At 37.6% G+C, this 18,948-nt stretch overlaps 1 protein-coding gene across 1 annotated transcript in view; it reads right to left on the bottom strand.

Moving 5' to 3' along the window:
- MCC (MCC regulator of WNT signaling pathway) overlaps positions 1-18,948 on the bottom strand; it is a 474,315-nt gene that overhangs the window by 365,388 nt on the left and 89,979 nt on the right. The window contains exon 2 of the mRNA XM_008014163.3: positions 3,799-4,043. Coding sequence (XP_008012354.1) covers positions 3,799-4,043 — 245 coding nt within the window. The remainder of the gene's footprint in view (positions 1-3,798; positions 4,044-18,948) is intronic.

Raw genomic sequence — 18,948 nt, 5'->3', positions numbered from 1 at the left:
AGGTTATCTGGGAGACTAATAAGCCTGGGAGAAAAAGTAGGGGACAGAATCAAAAGTTCTTTTTCACTGCGTTAAGGTTGGAAGTCTGTAAGATATCTAGGAATACATATCAATTTAACCTGATTCTGGAGATCACAGGAAAGGGCAGGGATGGATATATATATATATATATATATATATATATATATATGTAATTATATTTGGGAGTTACTGGTACAAAACTAATATTTAAAACCATAGGACCAAGCTCGGCATGGTGGTGCTTGCCTGTGATCTCAGCACTTTGGGAGGCTGAGGCAGGAAGATGGCTTGAGTCCAAGAGTTGAGACCATCCTGGACAACACAGCGAAACCCCATCTCCACAAAAAAATACAAAATATTAGCTGGGCCTGGTGGCGTATGCCTGTAGTTCCAGCTACTTGGGAGACTGAGGCAGGAGGATCACTTGAGCCCAGGAGGTTGAGGCTGTAGTGAGCCATGATTGCACCACTGCACTCCAGCCTGGGTGACAGAGTGAGATCCTGACTCAAATAAATAAATAAATAAATAAACAAACACACACATGGGACCACATGAAATCATCTAAGGACAGAATGTAATCCCAAGGCACCTCAAAATTTGGAAGTAGTATAGGCTGAGAAAGGGAAGCCAAAACGGTAAACAGGAGAACATGGTGTCAAGAAGTCGAAGAGAATAAAGTATAGCTAGCATGAAGGAGTGGTTAGCTGGGTCAGATTCCAAAGATTTAGATGTGGGCAGAAAAGGAATCTCTGGATTGGCCAACATGGAGGCAGCAAGAGCAGGGCCAGCAGAGTGGTGAGGACTGAAGATGGTAAGAGTACACTGAAGGAAGGGTCAGAGAAATAGGGCAGTACTAAGGGGAACACAAAGTCAAGAGGGGGCTTCCCTCCACCCACAGAAGGGAGATCCTGGAGTTTACCTAAATTGAGTCAGAAGGAGAGGAGAGATTAATAGTATAGAAAAGAGAAGGGCTAATTGAACATGTATATCTATATGTTTGTTTAGTTATTGTCCTTTTTTTTTTTTTGGATACAGGGTCTTGCTCTATCACCCAGGCATAGCTCACTGCAACCTCTAACACTTGGGCTCAAGTAACCCCTCCATATCAGCCTTCTAAGTAGCTAGGACAACAGGCATGCACCACCGCACCTGGCTAACTTTTAAATTTTTTGTATGTTGCCCAGGCTAGTTTCAAACTCTTGACCTCAAGCGATCCTCCCGCCTCAGCCTCCTAAAGTGCTGGGATTACAGGTGTGAGCCATGGTGCCCAGCATAATTAGTGTCAATTTTTAGGTGTATTTGATTTACATTAGATTGAATAGGGAGTTGTTTTTCAAATCCCCAGGACTTAAAACTGGGTGGTAATAATAATAACAATATTAGTTTAACACGCATTTACTGATTATATGCTGGGCATTGCTTTATGGACTTTACACATATATTAACTCCTTTATTCCCCCAAATAACAATAACTGCCCCGATTTTACACTTGAGGAAACTGAGACACAGAGAGGTTAAATAATTTGTCTAGTGTCATGTAGACAGTAAGCGACGAAACAGGATTCTCAATCAAATAGTCTGACTCTGAACTCTTAACTACCAGGAGAAAGTGGTAGGAGGTTTCATAGCCGTTAGCACTTCCTCAGTTCAGGACAAGTTTTATGAATCACCTCCTGTCAGTTACCACCTCTTTTCCCAAGGGTATAAGGTTATCTAAAAGGATGAAAGGGTATTATTTTTCAATCCTTTCTCTGGTCAGGACAGTGTTCCAAGCTAGTCAAACCAATTAGATGTGTGCAGCAATTCTTTCAAACCAGTTTCTTTTAGGATTTTCATAAATATCTACTACACATTGACAATTTTTTTTCACAAAAAGATTTCCTTCTGTATACATATTTTGATACATATTTATACATCATTTTAATGCTATATAGTATGCAATTATTGGTTGGGGTGTTCCACAATGTACTTAACCCTTCAAATATGTATGTGTGTACACTTATGTGTTTATAGAAGAAATCCATGTTCTTAGCAGAAAAATCTGAAAATACAGCTTAGCAGAAAAAATTCCTTCATTTCATCATTTAATAAATATTTACTGAGTGTCTATTTTGTGTCATGCAAACTTACAAATCATGCTTTCAAATACCATTTAAAAGCATGAAGAAAATGCAAAAGAAAAACTGCAAGATACATAATATACAGAAGATATCTGAAAAAATTAGTAAAACACAAATCACACGCATGATGAGACACAGAGAGAGGAAGAGAGAGGAAGAGATTCCAGAAGTAAGTATATCAAATGTGGGCAGTAGTTATTATTTCCATGTGGTAGGATTAGGGTGACTTTTATTTTCTTCTGCTTGCCTTTTTTCCCCTTGTTTTTCTATAATGAACATATGTTACTTGAATACTTAGAAAGTTGTTATTTAAATATTATTTCTGCATATTATGTTAAGAGCACATGCATCACCAGACATCTGATTTGCTGCTAAAGTAGAATCTATGAAGGTAGTAAGGCATGGAGTATATGTGGACATTTTTATTGTTTCCATTACTCAATAATAATGGCGCAAATGATTTCACTGCCAGAAGCATTGTTTAAAGATGTGTCTGTATGTGGCACTACACAATTATCTATGCTTGTGTGTGTGTGTGTGTGTGTGTATAAAAAATACATAAAATAAATGCTGGACAACTAGCATGATACTTTACTTCTTGCCACTAGATCTACCTAGCAGAGAAACAAAGATCAAAGACACATTTTCTTTTTTTTTTTTTTTTTTTTTTTTTTTTTTTTTTTTTTTTTTGAGACGGAGTCTCGCTCTGTCGCCCAGGCTGGAGTGCTGTGGCCGGATCTCAGCTCACTGCAAGCTCCGCCTCCCGGGTTCACGCCATTCTCCTGCCTCAGCCTCCCGAGTAGCTGGGACTACAGGCGCCCGCCACGGCGCCCGGCTAGTTTTTTGTATTTTTTTAGTAGAGACGGGGTTTCACCATGCTAGCCAGGATGGTCTCGATCTCCTGACCTTGTGATCCACCCGTCTCGGCCTCCCAAAGTGCTGGGATTACAGGCTTGAGCCACCGCGCCCGGCCCAAAGACACATTTTCAAGGAAAAAAAAAAAAAAACCCTGAAAATTCAGATACTATCTTCTGCCTCTTTGTTAAGGCTACCCTTTAAGATGTCTCCTTTCTTTCCTTTTTAACTTTTTATTACATAAAATCTCGAACATACTAAAAAATATGTATAACTGAGTATTCAGAAATAAATACAAGAAACTCCATGTTCCCATCACCCAATTTCAATAATTATCAACAGTTTTAAGAACTTTCTTTGTGACTGCTTATCTTGCACCAGTAACAAATATAAACTTATGAATAGAAAAACTATCTTTATAGAAAACAATTTTAACATTAAATTTTTAAAAATTGCTTTTAAAAGCCTCTGTATGTAACCTTGAAACTTCTTCCCCAAAGAGTTTCTGAGGTCTGCTGATGCAGTTACTGTCTTATGCATTTGCCTTTCTTCCATAATAGCTACTTGAATGCATTATTAAACTTGGAAAATGGAAAAAGCAAAATAAAGAAAGCAGCGAGCCGGGAAGTGTGAAGCCATCAGACAGAACTGGGGGAAACAGCGAGCACTCCCCCAGGGAAAGTGTGGCCAGGAGGACAGCCTCAGTATGAGCTGGCCCCAGGTTGGGGAGGCTAGTATCATTTAGAGAGAGCACAGGCAAGGCCAGTGGAGTGCCATAAAACTGCCACCTGGTTATACCTACCCAAACTGTTGTCACTGCTCGTGGGCCAGGAAGCAATTCTATCCCTCAGCTTCTTTGTGCAGGAGTTGTCTGACTTTGCAGTAAGATCTACTTCCTCCTTCCTAATTTCTCGAACGAGCTGCATGCGGCATCTTGTGAAATCCTGAAAGGAAATCTTCCCATTTTCATCTGCTCCCAACTGGTTCATGATCTCAGCCACAGACTCTTCCATATTCAACTGGCGACAGACCATTAGCAAGTCATTTCTGCAGAAGGGGTTGAATAGAAGAAAATGTGTTATGAGTGACGTTTAAGCTAGAAAAACTGGTTAATGAAAAAAAAAAATGTATTTCTTGAGCCAGGCATGGTGGCTCATGCCTGTAATCCCAGCATGTTGGGAGGCCGAGGCCAGCGGACCACGAGGTCAGGAGATCGAGACCATCCTGCCTAACACGGTGAAACCTCATCTCTTCTAAACACACAAAAAATTAGCCGGGCGAGGTGGCGGGTGCCTGTAGTTCCAGCTACTCGGGAGGCTGAGGCAGGAGAATGGCTAAACATGGGAGGCGGAGCTTGCCGTGAGCGGAGATCCTCCACTGCACTCCAGCCAGGGCGACAGAGTGAGACTCCATCTCAAAAAAAAAAAAAAAAAAAAAGTATTTCTTATTCACATACTAGATGTATTTTCAACTTTCTCATTGCTTCTAGAAAAGTGGTAAGTGGTAAGTGTATAAAAAAACATGTTACATCTGGGTTATTCTAAAAAAAACTCTATTATTTGGAATGGTGAGGCAACTTTTAATCCTTTGTTCTCTTTTTCTTCCTGTCTCCACACCCTTCTCTCCCTTTCTTTGTTTTGAAATTGAGGATTGTAAAGTTCTTTCTTTACACCTGAAGAGTGTAGCATTGTAATCTCACTGTAAGATAAAGCTTCAGAACGTATAACAGACATTATTTCTATTCTTGGCAGAGTCCAAAATCTAGTCAAGTTATAAAAGAACCAACAGAGATTTTAACAAGCTTGATTTTCAGCTTTCTGGACCAATCTGGTAACTTTAGTACTTGTTTAAAACATCATTTAATCTTGACTTTCGTGGTTCAATGCTTAGCTACCTTTGGTTTTTCCTGCTTTTGAGTGTTTTCCACCTTCCCACAAGGAATCGGTAAGCCCTAAGACTAAGGGCAGGGATGAAAATCTCAGTGTCTTCCAGGACTAGACTTAATGTGAATGTGTGAAGTGGGTAGATCTAAGATAAGAGGGCTTGGTGGGGTCTGTGGCTGGACCAGAGAAGTGTATCTAGCCTATAGAGTCTCCAATTTTAAAAAATAAAAATAAAAAAGAATTTCAAAAAGAATAACAAGAACAATAACCCTATGCTGACCAAGAACATTTATGTGGAGGACATCAGTTTGATCCCTGACATACAAGTCTTATTCTTTTCTCTCTACCTAACCTCCTTTAGCAACTATTTTGTTCATATTCCTCCAACTGCAGGTCTCAACAAAGGCCTTTAATTTAAGTGCTGGAAGAATTTAAGTGCTGGAAGATACATTAGAAATTTGTTCATGGTCACAAACAAAGCTAATTAGTGTGCCTGTCTCAACATACTACCAAAGTTCAGTTATCTGGAGAACATAACCAGTTTGATGTTTGCTGATACCTGAAACCTGACCATGCTAAGACCACTTTTCAAGTCACCCTTCACAAATTCTGTCTCCCGGTCAATGTCTCCATGGTCTCTCTCAAATTCCCTAGGCTCACAAAATTGTGGGCATTTTTAATATCTTCTCATTCACTCCCCCTTACCCCTAATTCTGTGCCCTGCATGCCCCCTCCCACCTTTGCCCTTGTCCTCTTCCCCAAGTTTCCAGGGTCCGAATTATCATCAAATGTAGGTTAGTCTTGTCCCCAAAATGCTTTTATACTTGCTCTTTATGGTGTTTTTCAATAAATGTAACAGACTCATCACCGTGCTTCCATATGCTATCCCATTTTCATGTTTTATAAAGAACTTTTACACATAGCTACATGTTTTATCTTCTGTGTACATGTGTGTCTGTGTCCATATGTATATCATATATATATGCCTCTGCATCTGTGTATACACACACACATATACACATACATATATACACACACACATATTTGTAAAGTAGATGGATGAGGATAGGAATAAATATATACATGGAAGTGGGTGTGGTAGGTTAAATTATTAATATTAGTCCTAACCTTTCATTATGACATAGCAGTGTTATACATGTATATCCTTGCCTTGGTCTCAGGGCCAAGGACACTTATGGTAGGTGTGTCCTTTCCCATCCCTTAACTTCAGGCTTCACATCTAACTTGCTTTGGCCCTTCGGATATTACTGGACAAGTGCCTATACTGTTGAGCTTGTCCCCTTTTGCTTTAGTCATCATTATGAGAAAAACATACCATGGTAGCCATTACTCCTGTATCTAGCCTGGGCCTCAAAATAAGCCACCCCAGTCTACTTGAAGACTCATAGTTTAAGAAAAGTCATTCCAGCTTACCCCAAAATGTGTGATCAAGAGTAAGTTCTTATTGTTCATGCAAATTAAAGTTCATTCTTAAGCTCAGATTTTGTGATTTTTCTCCCATCAGTAGCTAATCAATACATGTAAAAATGTTTGTTTGGTTTTTAAAGTAATGTTTTCATATGCTTATCTTTTTGCCCTTCTCTGTATAAGACCTACCTGATATTCAGCCAGATTCATCCAAGAGTTAGAGATAATTAAGATTGCTAAAGCAGGAATACAAACAGAAAGAAAGGATCCTGCTTTTACTCTGATTTCAGGGTTCAGATTATACTTTCTAAAATAAGAATTTCTCTCTTAGATATTTAGAAAATAACCTTAAATTTAGGCTTAGCAAAAAATAAAGAGGTTTTCTAAATTCCAGAAGTTCATGTAATGTTAACATTAATATTCTCTGATTGCTAAAAATATGGTGTATTCATTTTTCCTTTCTGTGTATTTTCATTTTTCACAGTGTATTATACTACTTTCATAAACTGATATGTCATTGTAGGTTTTAAAATGGGGATAGTAGTGGTACCTACCTCATAGGGTTGCTCTGAAAATAAATGAGATAATACATAGAAAGCACTTAACATAGTTCCTGGCATATACTAAGTACTCAATAAACAGTAGCCATTATTATGATTGTTTTATAATTGTTGATCATAGATCTTTCATAATACCCCAGTTTCATGATTAGGGCTTTAATAATGAATTGTGATCTGCTCAGGGGAAAAGAATACTGAACGGAACTGACTATCTCACTAAGTGGTATAATCTGTCCACAGAGGCCCACCCTTCCTCCCTGCTGGCAGCCCAGTTACATATATTGGGCACCCTGGTGAGAAACTCAGCTCTGTCCAGGCTTGAGAAGCCACATTCTACAAGAAACAGCTGCAAAGAAGTAACTGTGGTCTAGAAATACCAACTCAGAATAGAATGTGTAACACTGAATTTTAATTTTAAACGTGTAGGCTGTTGAGAGGCTGATATAAAAGATCAAAGCCAAAATACACTGCACTCTGCCAAATTAAGTCAAATTGTAAGTTTTAAATAGAAGTACTAGTTTTTCAAAACTAAATTCAAGCTAAATTCTTTTAGTATAGAAATACAAAATTAACAATAATAACAAGCCTGCAGGGGAATTACAATTATCCCCTGATATGGTTTGGATGTTCATCCTCTCCAAATTCCATGTTGAAATGTAATCTACAATGTTGGAGGTGGGGCCTTGTAGGAAGTGTTTGGGTCATGGGGGTTAATTCCTCATCAATGATTTAGCACCATCTTCTTGGTGATGAGTGAGTTCTCTCCCTGTTAGTTCACACATGAGCTGGTTGTTTAAAGAGGCCTGATACCTCCTCCCCCACCTTGCTCCCTCTCTTGTTATGTGACATGCTGGTTCCCCTTTGCCTTCCGCCATGATTGGAAGCTTCTTGAGGCCTTCACCAGAAGCAGATGCCAACATCACACTTCCTATACAGCTTGCAGAACAGTGAGCCAAAATAAACCTTTTTTTCTTATAAATTACCCAGCCTCAGGTATTTCTTTACAGCTACGAAGAATAGACTAACATGTCCCCATTTTACAGATTACGATATGACAGCTGAAAGAGTCACAGAGACAATATGTGGCACAGCCTGGAATCTAAACCAAATTGGTCTGATTCTAGAGCTCTTACCCTTTCCATGCTATCATCTAGCATCTTGGAGGTTAATAACAGGTACATTTTGGCATGAGAAAACAATTAGGGACAGAACTAACATTAGCAGCTTGATTATCAAAGGTCATGAATTAACAATGCTTTTATTATCAAACCAGAAAATTACATTCATCTATATATGTGTTATCCTTCTATATTACATACGAATGAAAATATAAAGTTACATTTTGTTATCAACAAGATGAGAAAAGAAAGTTACAGCAGAGGAAGAAAATTATAAAAGCTCTCCTTTATATCAAGAGCTAAGTCTGGAGAACTTGAATTACAGGGTACTTCCATAAGCCACCTTGCTAGGTTGTTACAAATGGCCTTCAATGACATACAGTTCCATGTGACTATACCACTTTATAGCGTGCCTTTGCCATTCCTCCCATCAATAGGTGGAGGCTATTTCCCTGCCCTTGAATCTGGGCTGGCCTTGAGACTGGCTTCGACCAAAGAACATGGCAGAAATAAAATTCTAGGATTCTGAACACACAGGCCTAAAGATGCCTTCTGGCTTCCAATTTCAACTCAGTACCTTCCACTTCCATGCAGTCCTGGCAGTCTGTTCAGGCCCATGGTGGTCTCTTCCTTCTGATAACATTAGTACCTGCACCAGTCATTTGGTGATTATTTACAGTTTTGTGACAGCTTTTGGATCGTACTTTGATTTCTTTCTCTCTCTCTTTTTAAAAATTGTTTTCACATATTCAATCCTTATCTTCCCAATAGGACCATGAGCTCCTGGCAGCCAGTGCTGGTGCCACATCAATCCCCTTTGAGATGTGTGCAGCACTCAGCACACCACCCCACGCACAGCAGACCCCATCACATTTGTTTTGATGGATTGATACATAAACTCTCAGAGGTTGAAAATGGTCTTTCTTTTAAAGAGGGTCCCCACTTTGGATATTTTCCCACATATACCTGTCTTTGTATTTTCCCACAGAATGCGGCACACGGGATGCTCAGTAAGTATGAATGACCAATGGCCTCCATAAAACAGTAATAACCCTGTAGCCTTAGTGACAGAACAGCAGGACATTTCTCTGCCCTAGGCAAGGAAAGCTTTTCAGAGGAAGAGATACTAAATTGAGACTGTCCAAAACTAAGTTAGTCCAGCATAGAACTATCTCAGTAGCAACAACAACATCATGTAAGTGTCCTGCCTTGAAAAAAAAAATAAAACTTTTGTATATTATTTCAGAAAACACACATTCATTGTAGAAAATGTAGACAAGCAGAAAGAAAATACAGATTACATGCAATCACTTTACCTAGCAATAACCACAGTGAATATCTGGTGAATTACACAAAATTGTACTGAACATTTTTTCCTCTAAGTCATTATTGTTACAAGTGATTTAAAAAGTGTTTCATATTCATATCCATGCATATATATCTTATCTTCAGACGATATCATCATAACATGAGAAGGAAACAGACCTCAGTTTGTATCAGAGGAACTGGCCAAGTCAGGCAATATTTAGCTCTTAGAGTCTAACACCAATCACCAGACAGCAGAACTAAAATGACTTCAGTCATTTCAGAAGATTGATGCTTCTCACTCAAAACTGCATGGTTTCACAATGCACAGCTATTATTTTCTATATATAAAAGTCTTTTTTTTCTCTTGGCTATTCTTCCTTTAACTTATAAAGAAATTGAGTATGAAGTGAAAATTCAATAAAACTATTTGTCATTCAAGTAAATTCGCAGCCTAACCTTGGGGATGTATAATGGGAAAGATGGGCCTTGGTCTCTCAGGGGCATCAGGGGCAGAGAAAAACACTATTCTTCCCCACAATGATAATAAATCCCAAACCCCGTTGGAATGAGGGCTATACAGAGGCAATTTAAGTAATAGGTTACGTGCTTTTGTTCAAAATTCTCAACTAACAGAGACTCCTGGACCTAGTAGGTAGTCCAGAAATAGTTGCTCATGAAAGACTGCAAAAAACATCTAAAAACTTATTTCAGTGTATATTAGCTATTATTATAAATAATAGTAATCATATAAATAATAGTATAAATAATAATATAAATATATGCTATTATAAATAATAGCTAATTTGAGTCACACAAAAATGTAATTTAGAAGTCTCTAATTTCAGTTCCACAGATATTCAAAGTGTGAAAAATTATAATTAGGTCATAAAAAGTAACAGGTGTCTGGGCTACAGCTGGTAATTTCTGTGTACAGCTGTTGAACGGAATAAATGCATTTGCCTTTCTTTCGTTATTGCTTCTTACGAAATAATTAGGGTGAAGTACAAAACAATAAGCAAATAAGTAAACAAAACCATATTTAAGAAAAAAGGAGAAGAGGTTATTAAATATAGGAAATTTCAACAAATTTCAGAGAGACACAAAAGAGATGGAAGCATGATGACGGATGATACAGGCACAAGAAACCCTTGCCTAGAATATGCAGCAGGGGAGCTGCTGGGTGCTACTGAAACACTGAAGGTTCTAGGTTTATAACCAGCCAGTGTGATGAATTGTGAGAATGAGAAGTGGCTGTGCTTCCTTTTCCTAGCATGGAATAAAGAGATATTGTCCAAAGCTGGTAATCAGGGTCAGGCATAGTGGCTCATGCCTGTAATCCCAGCACTTTTGAAGGCCAAGGCAGGAGGATCACTTGAAGCTAGGAGTTCGAAACTAGCTTGGGCAACAAATTGAGACATCGATCTTTACAAAAAAAATTTGAAAAAATTAGCCAGGCATGGTGATGCACACCTGAAGTCCCAGCTACTTGCATGGCTAAGGCAGGAAGGTCACTTGAGTCCAGGAGTTTGGAGGCTGCAGTGAGCTATGATTGTACTACTGCACTTCAGCCTGGGTGACACAGTGAGACCTTGTCTCTGGAAAAACAAAAACTGGTAATCAGGATACAGAAGTATTAGCGTATTTTTCCATGTTATGGAAGAAACGATCAGGAGAACTAGAAGCACAAACGGTACCAAGACTGTGCCTCTGGGGAGTGGGCATGGGTGTGGAGAAGGAGGTACGGCAGGAGGGTTGTGTTTTGTCACAAACTCTTCTGTACCATTTTATCCTGTTGTTTCCCATATGCGTGAATAGTTTTTATTAAAGTAATGTTTTCAAATTTTAAAAATCCAAATAGATTAGTAATGTAATTTGAGATATGACAAAGATTGTATTTAATTAAATAATTCCACAATGCAATAAGGAAAAGATAACAACCCAATAAAAAAATGAGCAATGCTAGGCATGGTGGCATGTGCCTGTAATCCCAGCTACTTGGGAGAAAGAGAAGGGAGGATGCCTTGAGGCCAGGAGTTTAAGGCCACAGTGAGCTATGATTGCCTGCGAATAGCAACTGCACTCCAGCCTGGGCAACAAAGTGAGACCCCGTCTTTAAAAATAAAGAAAAAGTAAGAAAAATGGGCAAATGATGTGAACAGTCAACAGAAAAGAAAACCTGAATGACCAATGAAGATATAAAAATATTCCTAACCTCACTAAGTATAAGGAAAACGTAAATTTTAGAAATTGAATGCCATTATAATATCTGATGGATTGCCAAAAATGTTAGTCTTACAATACCAAGTGCTGACAAGGAAACAGAAACTTTCACATGGTATTGGTGGAAGAAAAGCTGGTACCACCGCTTTAAGAGAGGACTTCGGCAACATCTAAAAAAAAAATAGATTCAAGCATACCCTTTAACCAGAAATTCAAATTTTAGTTACATGTGCTCAAGAAATTTATGCATAAATGGAGGAGACATGCACAATATCTGTAACAGCAAAGAATTGGGAAGAGGTTAACAATAATATTAATAGTCATATTTATAATAATAGCTAATACACACTGAATGTTTATTGTATGCCAGGCCTTGAGCTAGTGCTTTATATATATTAATTAATTTAATGCTCACCACCACCCCATGAGGTTGGTACCATTATTATCTCCATTTTATAAGTGAGGAAATTGAGGAACAGAGATGTTAAATAACTAGTCCAGATGACTATCAACAGAAAATACACATATATATAAATTGAAGTGGCATCACAAAATGAAATACAATAGAATGGAGGTTTGAAAGAAACGCATCTACAATGTATCATCATAAAAAATCTCAAAAACAGTAGTGAGTAAAGACATAAAGTTGAAGAATTACATAAACAATATGACAGTATTAATCTAAAGTTTAAAAATATACAAAACAATGCTATAAACTGTGTATAGATTTCCACATAGGCAAGTAATAAAAACAAGGTCAAGAAGCATAAATCTCAACTATAAAGAGGTGAGAAAGGGCGAAGAACAGGATTAGGGAAAGGCACAAAGGGGGCTTGACATGCATTTGTAATGTTGTTTTTAAAAGCTGTGGACAAATAGAATAACTTCTCTGCAATCTGGGTATGGTCCATATGTGTTAATTATATACTCTAACTTTCAATATTTAAAATGTCTCTTAATTTAAAAATCTAACATATATATAAAGCTATTTCAAAACAAGTTTGGTCTGAGCCTATAGTTGGAGGGGAAAATGTTTAAAATAATGTCATTCATATCAATAAGCATTTATAGACATGACCCTTGGAGTTAATCAAATTAGATGATCCAAAATGTCATTTTGAAACTTTTGTTCATCCTTACAGACTAGAGAGCATCTGATTATTTTAAACCTGGTATGATTTTCTAGGAGTGGAATTACTCATTGTTAAAAGGTCCAATCTCTCAATATAGTTTTCTGAACGTCCTTCAAGAAACATCGAATTTATAGTCCCACCAGCAGTGTCTAAGCTGCTCACACTTTGGCTGTGTTTCTAGAGAGGGTAGTTTAATTTCCTACATAGAGAGTAGTCCCTATGTCCTCATATTCTTTTCTGCAAAGGCATTCATAACACATAATTCCAAAGACACATTTCTTTCTTTCTCTTCAGTGCTTAATGCTGACTGCTGCCTTCTTGAAACTCTTCCTTCAGTCTGTTAAACTCTGTCTTCTGGTTTCTCCCATCTCTGTAAGAAAGCTCCATATCAGAATTCTTATCCTTAAATACATGCTATCTTAGAGTCATATCCTTGGCCCTCTGTTTTTTCACTCTATAAACTCTTTACAGATAATCTAATCTAAATCTGTGGCTTTAACCTACCACTATGTATGGCTGACTACCAAATCTCTACCTTCAATTAAGTAGCAATCCACTTCCTACTGGGTAGATACAATTGATTACCATATATTTATCTTGAACTCAAAGTACTGTGCTTAATTCATCATCTTGTACCCTTTCCCAAATTTTCTCCATCTATCTACATAAATTATACCTTCCAGTCACCCATGCTGGAAATCTAGAAGTTATCTAGGATGTTTCCTTCTTGGTTATCCCCATACTCAGTCACCAAGAACTAGAGTTTTTATTGTCTAAATAGCTCTCACATCCATTCCATCCTGATCATCCCGACCTCTCTCATCACTTTCCACCTGGTTTATTGCATTGGTCTCCTAATTGGTCTCACTCTTTCCAATGGGCAGCCAACAAATTCTATCTGTTACTCTTTCCTGCTTAAAATCTTTTATTTGCTCCGTACAAGACTTTTAGCTTCATACCTAAGTTTCTCATTTCATAGCCAAGGCCCATCAGAATATAGCTGGGTCTACCTCTCTAGTCTCATCTTCTTGCTCAAGTAGGTAGCCTTCATTCCAGCCCCCAAATTTCTTTTACCTTCTATAAGAGGCACTGTTATTTTACATGCTTATGCTTTGCACATATTTGTCCCTCTGCTCAGAACATCCTTTTCTTTCCCTTTCTTCAAACTCCAGTGCATGTTTCATAAGTCACTTGAACAGCATCTCCTTCAGAAATATTCTGTTTCTCACATAACTCCCAGTCTAATTTGATAGCCCTTCATTTTCTTATCAAAGTACTTGCACAAGCTTCGATCACTTACCCCACTCTATAGTAATGACTGAGTTATTTTATCTCACTTCTAGTAAACCAGAGGTTGGCAAGTAAGACCTGCAGCCAAATCCAGATCATTTCCTGTTTCTGTAAATCTAGTTTATTGGAACACAGCATGCCCATTTATCTATGTAATGTCTATGACTACTTTTTTGCTATAATAGCAGAGTTGAATCATTGTAGCAAAGACCATATGACCCACAAAACCAAAAATAAATACTATATGACCCTTCACAGAAAAAGTTTGCAAATCTGTACTAGGCTGTAAATTCCTAGAGGACAAACTTCATTCTTTGTTCGCTATCTTTGAGTCTCTGCTTTCTGGTATATAGTAAGTGCTAAATATATGCATAACAAATAAATGAATATGTGGGTAAATATAACATTAGACTTGAGGTCAAAGAGGTGAAAAGAGATCCTAAATCATGAAAAACTTTAATGCCATTTCTCCTGTACTTTTTGCACACTTGAGTTTGTAATCACAAATTAAAACAAAACAAGTTGATATCATTCAGTTTTTAAATATCTTCTAGTATATATGTATAAAAGGAAAATAAAAACTTGGGACCCTAATTTCAGTAAGCCAAAAGAAAAAAAAGTTAAGCTGAAAGCAGAGTCATGCAAGAAGCTGCCTTTCCTTTTGATCCTAAGCAGATAGCTACAGATAAAAAGTTAAATATCTCCACAGGTAGCTACTCTATGTTCACCTTATCTTAAAGTGCCGATTTACTGAGCATCAGGCATATACATAATTGACTATTCCCCTACCTGCTCCTTTTCTCTTGCAATATATGGATTCAGTAAGGTGACCATACCCTCCCTCTTTCCCCCCAGGCTGCTGTTCACCTTTAAATACTGAAGCCCTCAAAATCCATGCACCCTTAACCTTGGCAAAATAAAGCTTTAAATTGATTGAGACCTGTCTCAGATACTTTGTGGTTTACGTATGCTGGGCTCCATACCCTTCAAGTCAGTAATCTAAACTTTTTATATAAATAGATATTAATTATGATGCTCAACTCATCATAATTGCCTGGGGTGATTAATTAAAACATTTTGATGCTTATGCCCCACGGCCCATGCAACTAAATCAGAATGGTGGGGGTGAGGGACTGGGAAATGGGAGAGGGGTTTGTTAAGTATTTGTTGAAAGGCTTCCTAAGTAGTTCAGAGAACTTCTGTTCTATACCAACAATCCTAAGGAATGAGGGTTTTCAGGACACTCAGGAGTCTTAGTGATCAAAAACAAACAAGGCTGGGTGCAGTGGCTCATGCCTGTTATCCCAGCACTTTGGGAGGCCGAGGCAGGAGGACTGCTTGAGCTCAGGAGTTTGAGACCCGCCTGGGCAACATAGCAAGACTCCATCTCCACAAAAAATACAAAAATTAGCTGGGTATGGTGGCACAGGCCTGTAGCCTCGGCTACTTGGGAGGCTGAGGTGAGAGGATCATTTGCGCCCGGGAGGTGGAAGCTGCAGTGAGCTGTCATTGTGCCATTGCACTCCAACCTGGGTGAAAGAATGAGACTCTGTCTCAAAAACCAACAAACAAAAAAAAACCGAGCCAGGCTCAGTGGCTCATGCCTATAATCGCAGCACTTTGGGAGCCCAAGGTGGGCAGATCATTTGAGGCCAGAATTCGAGACCAGCCTGGCCAACATGGTGAAACCCCATCTCTACCAATAATACAAAAAAAAAAAAAAAGTCAGATGTAGTGGCACACATCTGCAACCCCAGCTACTCGGGAGGCTGAGGCAGTGGAATCGCTTGAACATGGGAGGCGGAGGCTGCAGTGAGTTGAGATCGCGCGTCGGCACTCCACCCTGGGTGGCAAACCATATTGTGGTCATTTATGTACTTGCGAGATAAAATAAAATAGATTATTTTGAAAACAATCCTCTATAGAAGTAAGAAAACAAAAGGATTCCTCTGGAAATTAAGCTCCTCAAGGATGGAGAATTTTGTCTATTTTCTTCAGTGTTGCATTCCCAGTACCAAGAATGATACCTGACATATAATAGGTACTCAGTAAACAAATAATAAATGAATAGTAATTTCTTGATTTGCTTTTGATCATCCAGAAGCCCATGATTCCAAATATTCTGCTTAATTGAAATTTTACAAAAGAAGAAGGCAACCTGGCAGATATAGTCTTCAGTGAATCAACAGATAACTTTCTTTAGGGGCATCATAATTATATTCTACAATTTAAAATGGAGTTTTAATGTTAAAAAGGGAAACCAGAGACACTATTATGGATAAATGCACCTCAGCCCCTTTTTAAAATTCAGTTTTTAATTTAAAAAAATTCAGCTGTGGTCTGGAAATACATGTGATAATAACATGAAGAGCCATGAAGGAAAGGGAAAATCAATTCCAATATTACCTAAATAAACAAAATGCCCTATGATATGCATCTGAAGGAACTCACTGAATTCATCTTGGCTCATTCCACTGTCTTAAAGCACTCACCAAGTCTGCCAAAGTAATTAACATCCTACACTGGCATAAAGTTGAGCCCATGCATTCATTCTCTGTCTCTGTCACTCTGTGTTTCTAATAAAACATTCTGCTAGAAATGATGAAACTATTGGTCTAATTCCCATATCTGAAAAAATGCTTTTGGTTGTGGTTACCAAATTGAAAAAAATACAGAAAAATAGGAAAGACAAAACAAAAATCAAGATTGAAAGAAAGAATAAACATTTTAAGTCACCTAATTTATATTATAAAGATTTTTTTGAAATGTCAAGCCTAATGGAATATTGAAATATAAGCTTTTTTAATGGAGAAAGGACTCTCTGTTCAATAAATGGTGTTGAGATAACTGGCTAGCTATAAGTAGAATAAAAAAACTGGCCCCTCACTTATCACCATATACAAAAATTAACTCAAGATGGATTAAAGACTTAAATATAAGACCCAAAACTATAAAAATCCTAGTAGAAAACCTAGGAAATACCGTTCTGCACATTGGCCTTGGGAAAGAATACATGACTAAGCCCTCAAAAGCAATTGCAACAAAAATAAAATTTGACAAGTGGGACCTAATTAAACAAAAGAGCTGCTGCACAGCAAAAGAAACTATCAACTGAGTAAACAGACAGCCTACAGAATGGGAGAAAACATTCACAAACTATGCATCCAACAATGGTCTAAAATCCATTTAAGGAGCTTAAAGCAGCAAGCAAAAAACAAATAACTTCATTAAATAGTGGGCAAAGAACATGAACAGACACTTCTCAAAAGAAGACATGCAAGTGGCCAAAAAAACATGAAAAAATGATCAACATCACTAATCATCAGAGAAATGCAAATCAAAACCACAGTGAGGTATCATCTCACATTAGTTAGAATGGTTATTATTAAAAAGTCAAAAAATACCATTTGTCAGTGAGGCTGTGGAGAAAGGGGAATGCTTGTGCACTGTTGGTGGGAATGTAAATTAGTTCAGCCACTGTGGAAAGCAGTTTGGAGATTTCTCAAAGAACTAAACGTGGAACTATTTGACCCAGCAATCCTATTACTGGGTATATACCCAAAGGAATAGAAATCATTCTACCAAAAAGACATGTGTACTTGTACGCTAATCACAGTACTATTCACAATAGCAAAGACATGGAATCAACCTAGGTACTCATCAGTGATGGACTGGATAAAGAAAATGTACATATACACCATGGAATACCATGCAGCCATAAAGCAGAATGAAATAATGTCCTTTGCAGCAACATGAATGTAGCCAGAGGCCATTAACCTAAGTGAATTAACGCAAGAACAGAAAACCAAATACTACATGTTCTCACTTATAAGTGGGAGCTAAACATTGGGTACACATGGACATAAAGATGGCAACAATAGACACTTGGGAGCTACTACATGAGAGAGGGAGGAAGGGGATCAAAGGTTGAAAAATTATTGGGTACTATGTTCACTATCTGGGTGACGGGTTCAGTTGTATCCCAAAACTCAGCATCACTCAATATACCTGTGTAAGCTTTTTGTAAAACTAGGATTTCCAATAAGCAACTTCCTCAATATTGTCTATTTTGAAACCTATTTCAATTTATTTTGAAATCGATTTTAACCCTGTGAATTAGTATTTGTAGTCTTGAACTATACCGTTCAGTATGGCAGCCACTAGTCACAGATGCTGTTTAAGTTTACATTTAAATTAATTAAAATGAAATATAATTAAAAATTCAGTTCCTCAGTTGTACCAGATCAACAGCCACATTTCAGATGCTCAGGAGCCACACTGGACAGCACAAGTATAGAATATGTTTTGCCATCACAGAAAGTTCTAACACTGGAAAAAATAAAATAGTTTACAATATCTTCAAATAGCTTCAGGCAATAGTATCAGTTAAGGAAGGAGATTGTTAAAAATGTCAGTTATTATTCTAAGTAAACAAGGAATATAAAACTAGAAGCTTTTTTTTTCTCAGAACATAAAAATCCTATTATTTTATAAATTTGTTAGTATTTTGCAGCTGATTTTCTAATTTTGGATTCATTTCTACTTATGGAACATATAAAAAAATTCACTTTTTGATTAAGGAAATCAGATGCAAATTCATGTCCAAATCACCGCCCCCTTATGAAAACATTTTGGTTGAAAGATTTATAGGACTTCTGGGGCAAGCAGAAGGGTAAGTATGTTTCCTAGAGAAAGCACCAGCTTTGCCTTCTTAGATTTGAGTTACTGCAATACTAATTCCTTCTGATGTTTGGCCTGAACTTCCTAAGAGGTCACAGAAATAATGAATAGCTAAGATCAGTCACTGACATGATAGTTTCCCCTTTCTAGGTGAAATGTCAAGAATGACTAAAAGCCAGCATTCAAGAAGACAGCGTCTGCAAACAAGTATTATATTTACGTTTTTTTTTACAACTTTTAATTCTATAGTTCTTTTACTTGTGACTGTTTCCTAATATTCTCACTCTTTATTGTTTTTGCCCTCTCCTTTATTTTATTTTATTTATTTATTT

This window comes from Chlorocebus sabaeus, chromosome 23 (genome assembly GCF_047675955.1).
Source record: "Chlorocebus sabaeus isolate Y175 chromosome 23, mChlSab1.0.hap1, whole genome shotgun sequence".
NCBI lineage: Eukaryota > Metazoa > Chordata > Mammalia > Primates > Cercopithecidae > Chlorocebus > Chlorocebus sabaeus.
This window is presented reverse-complemented; position numbering and strand designations above follow the sequence as displayed.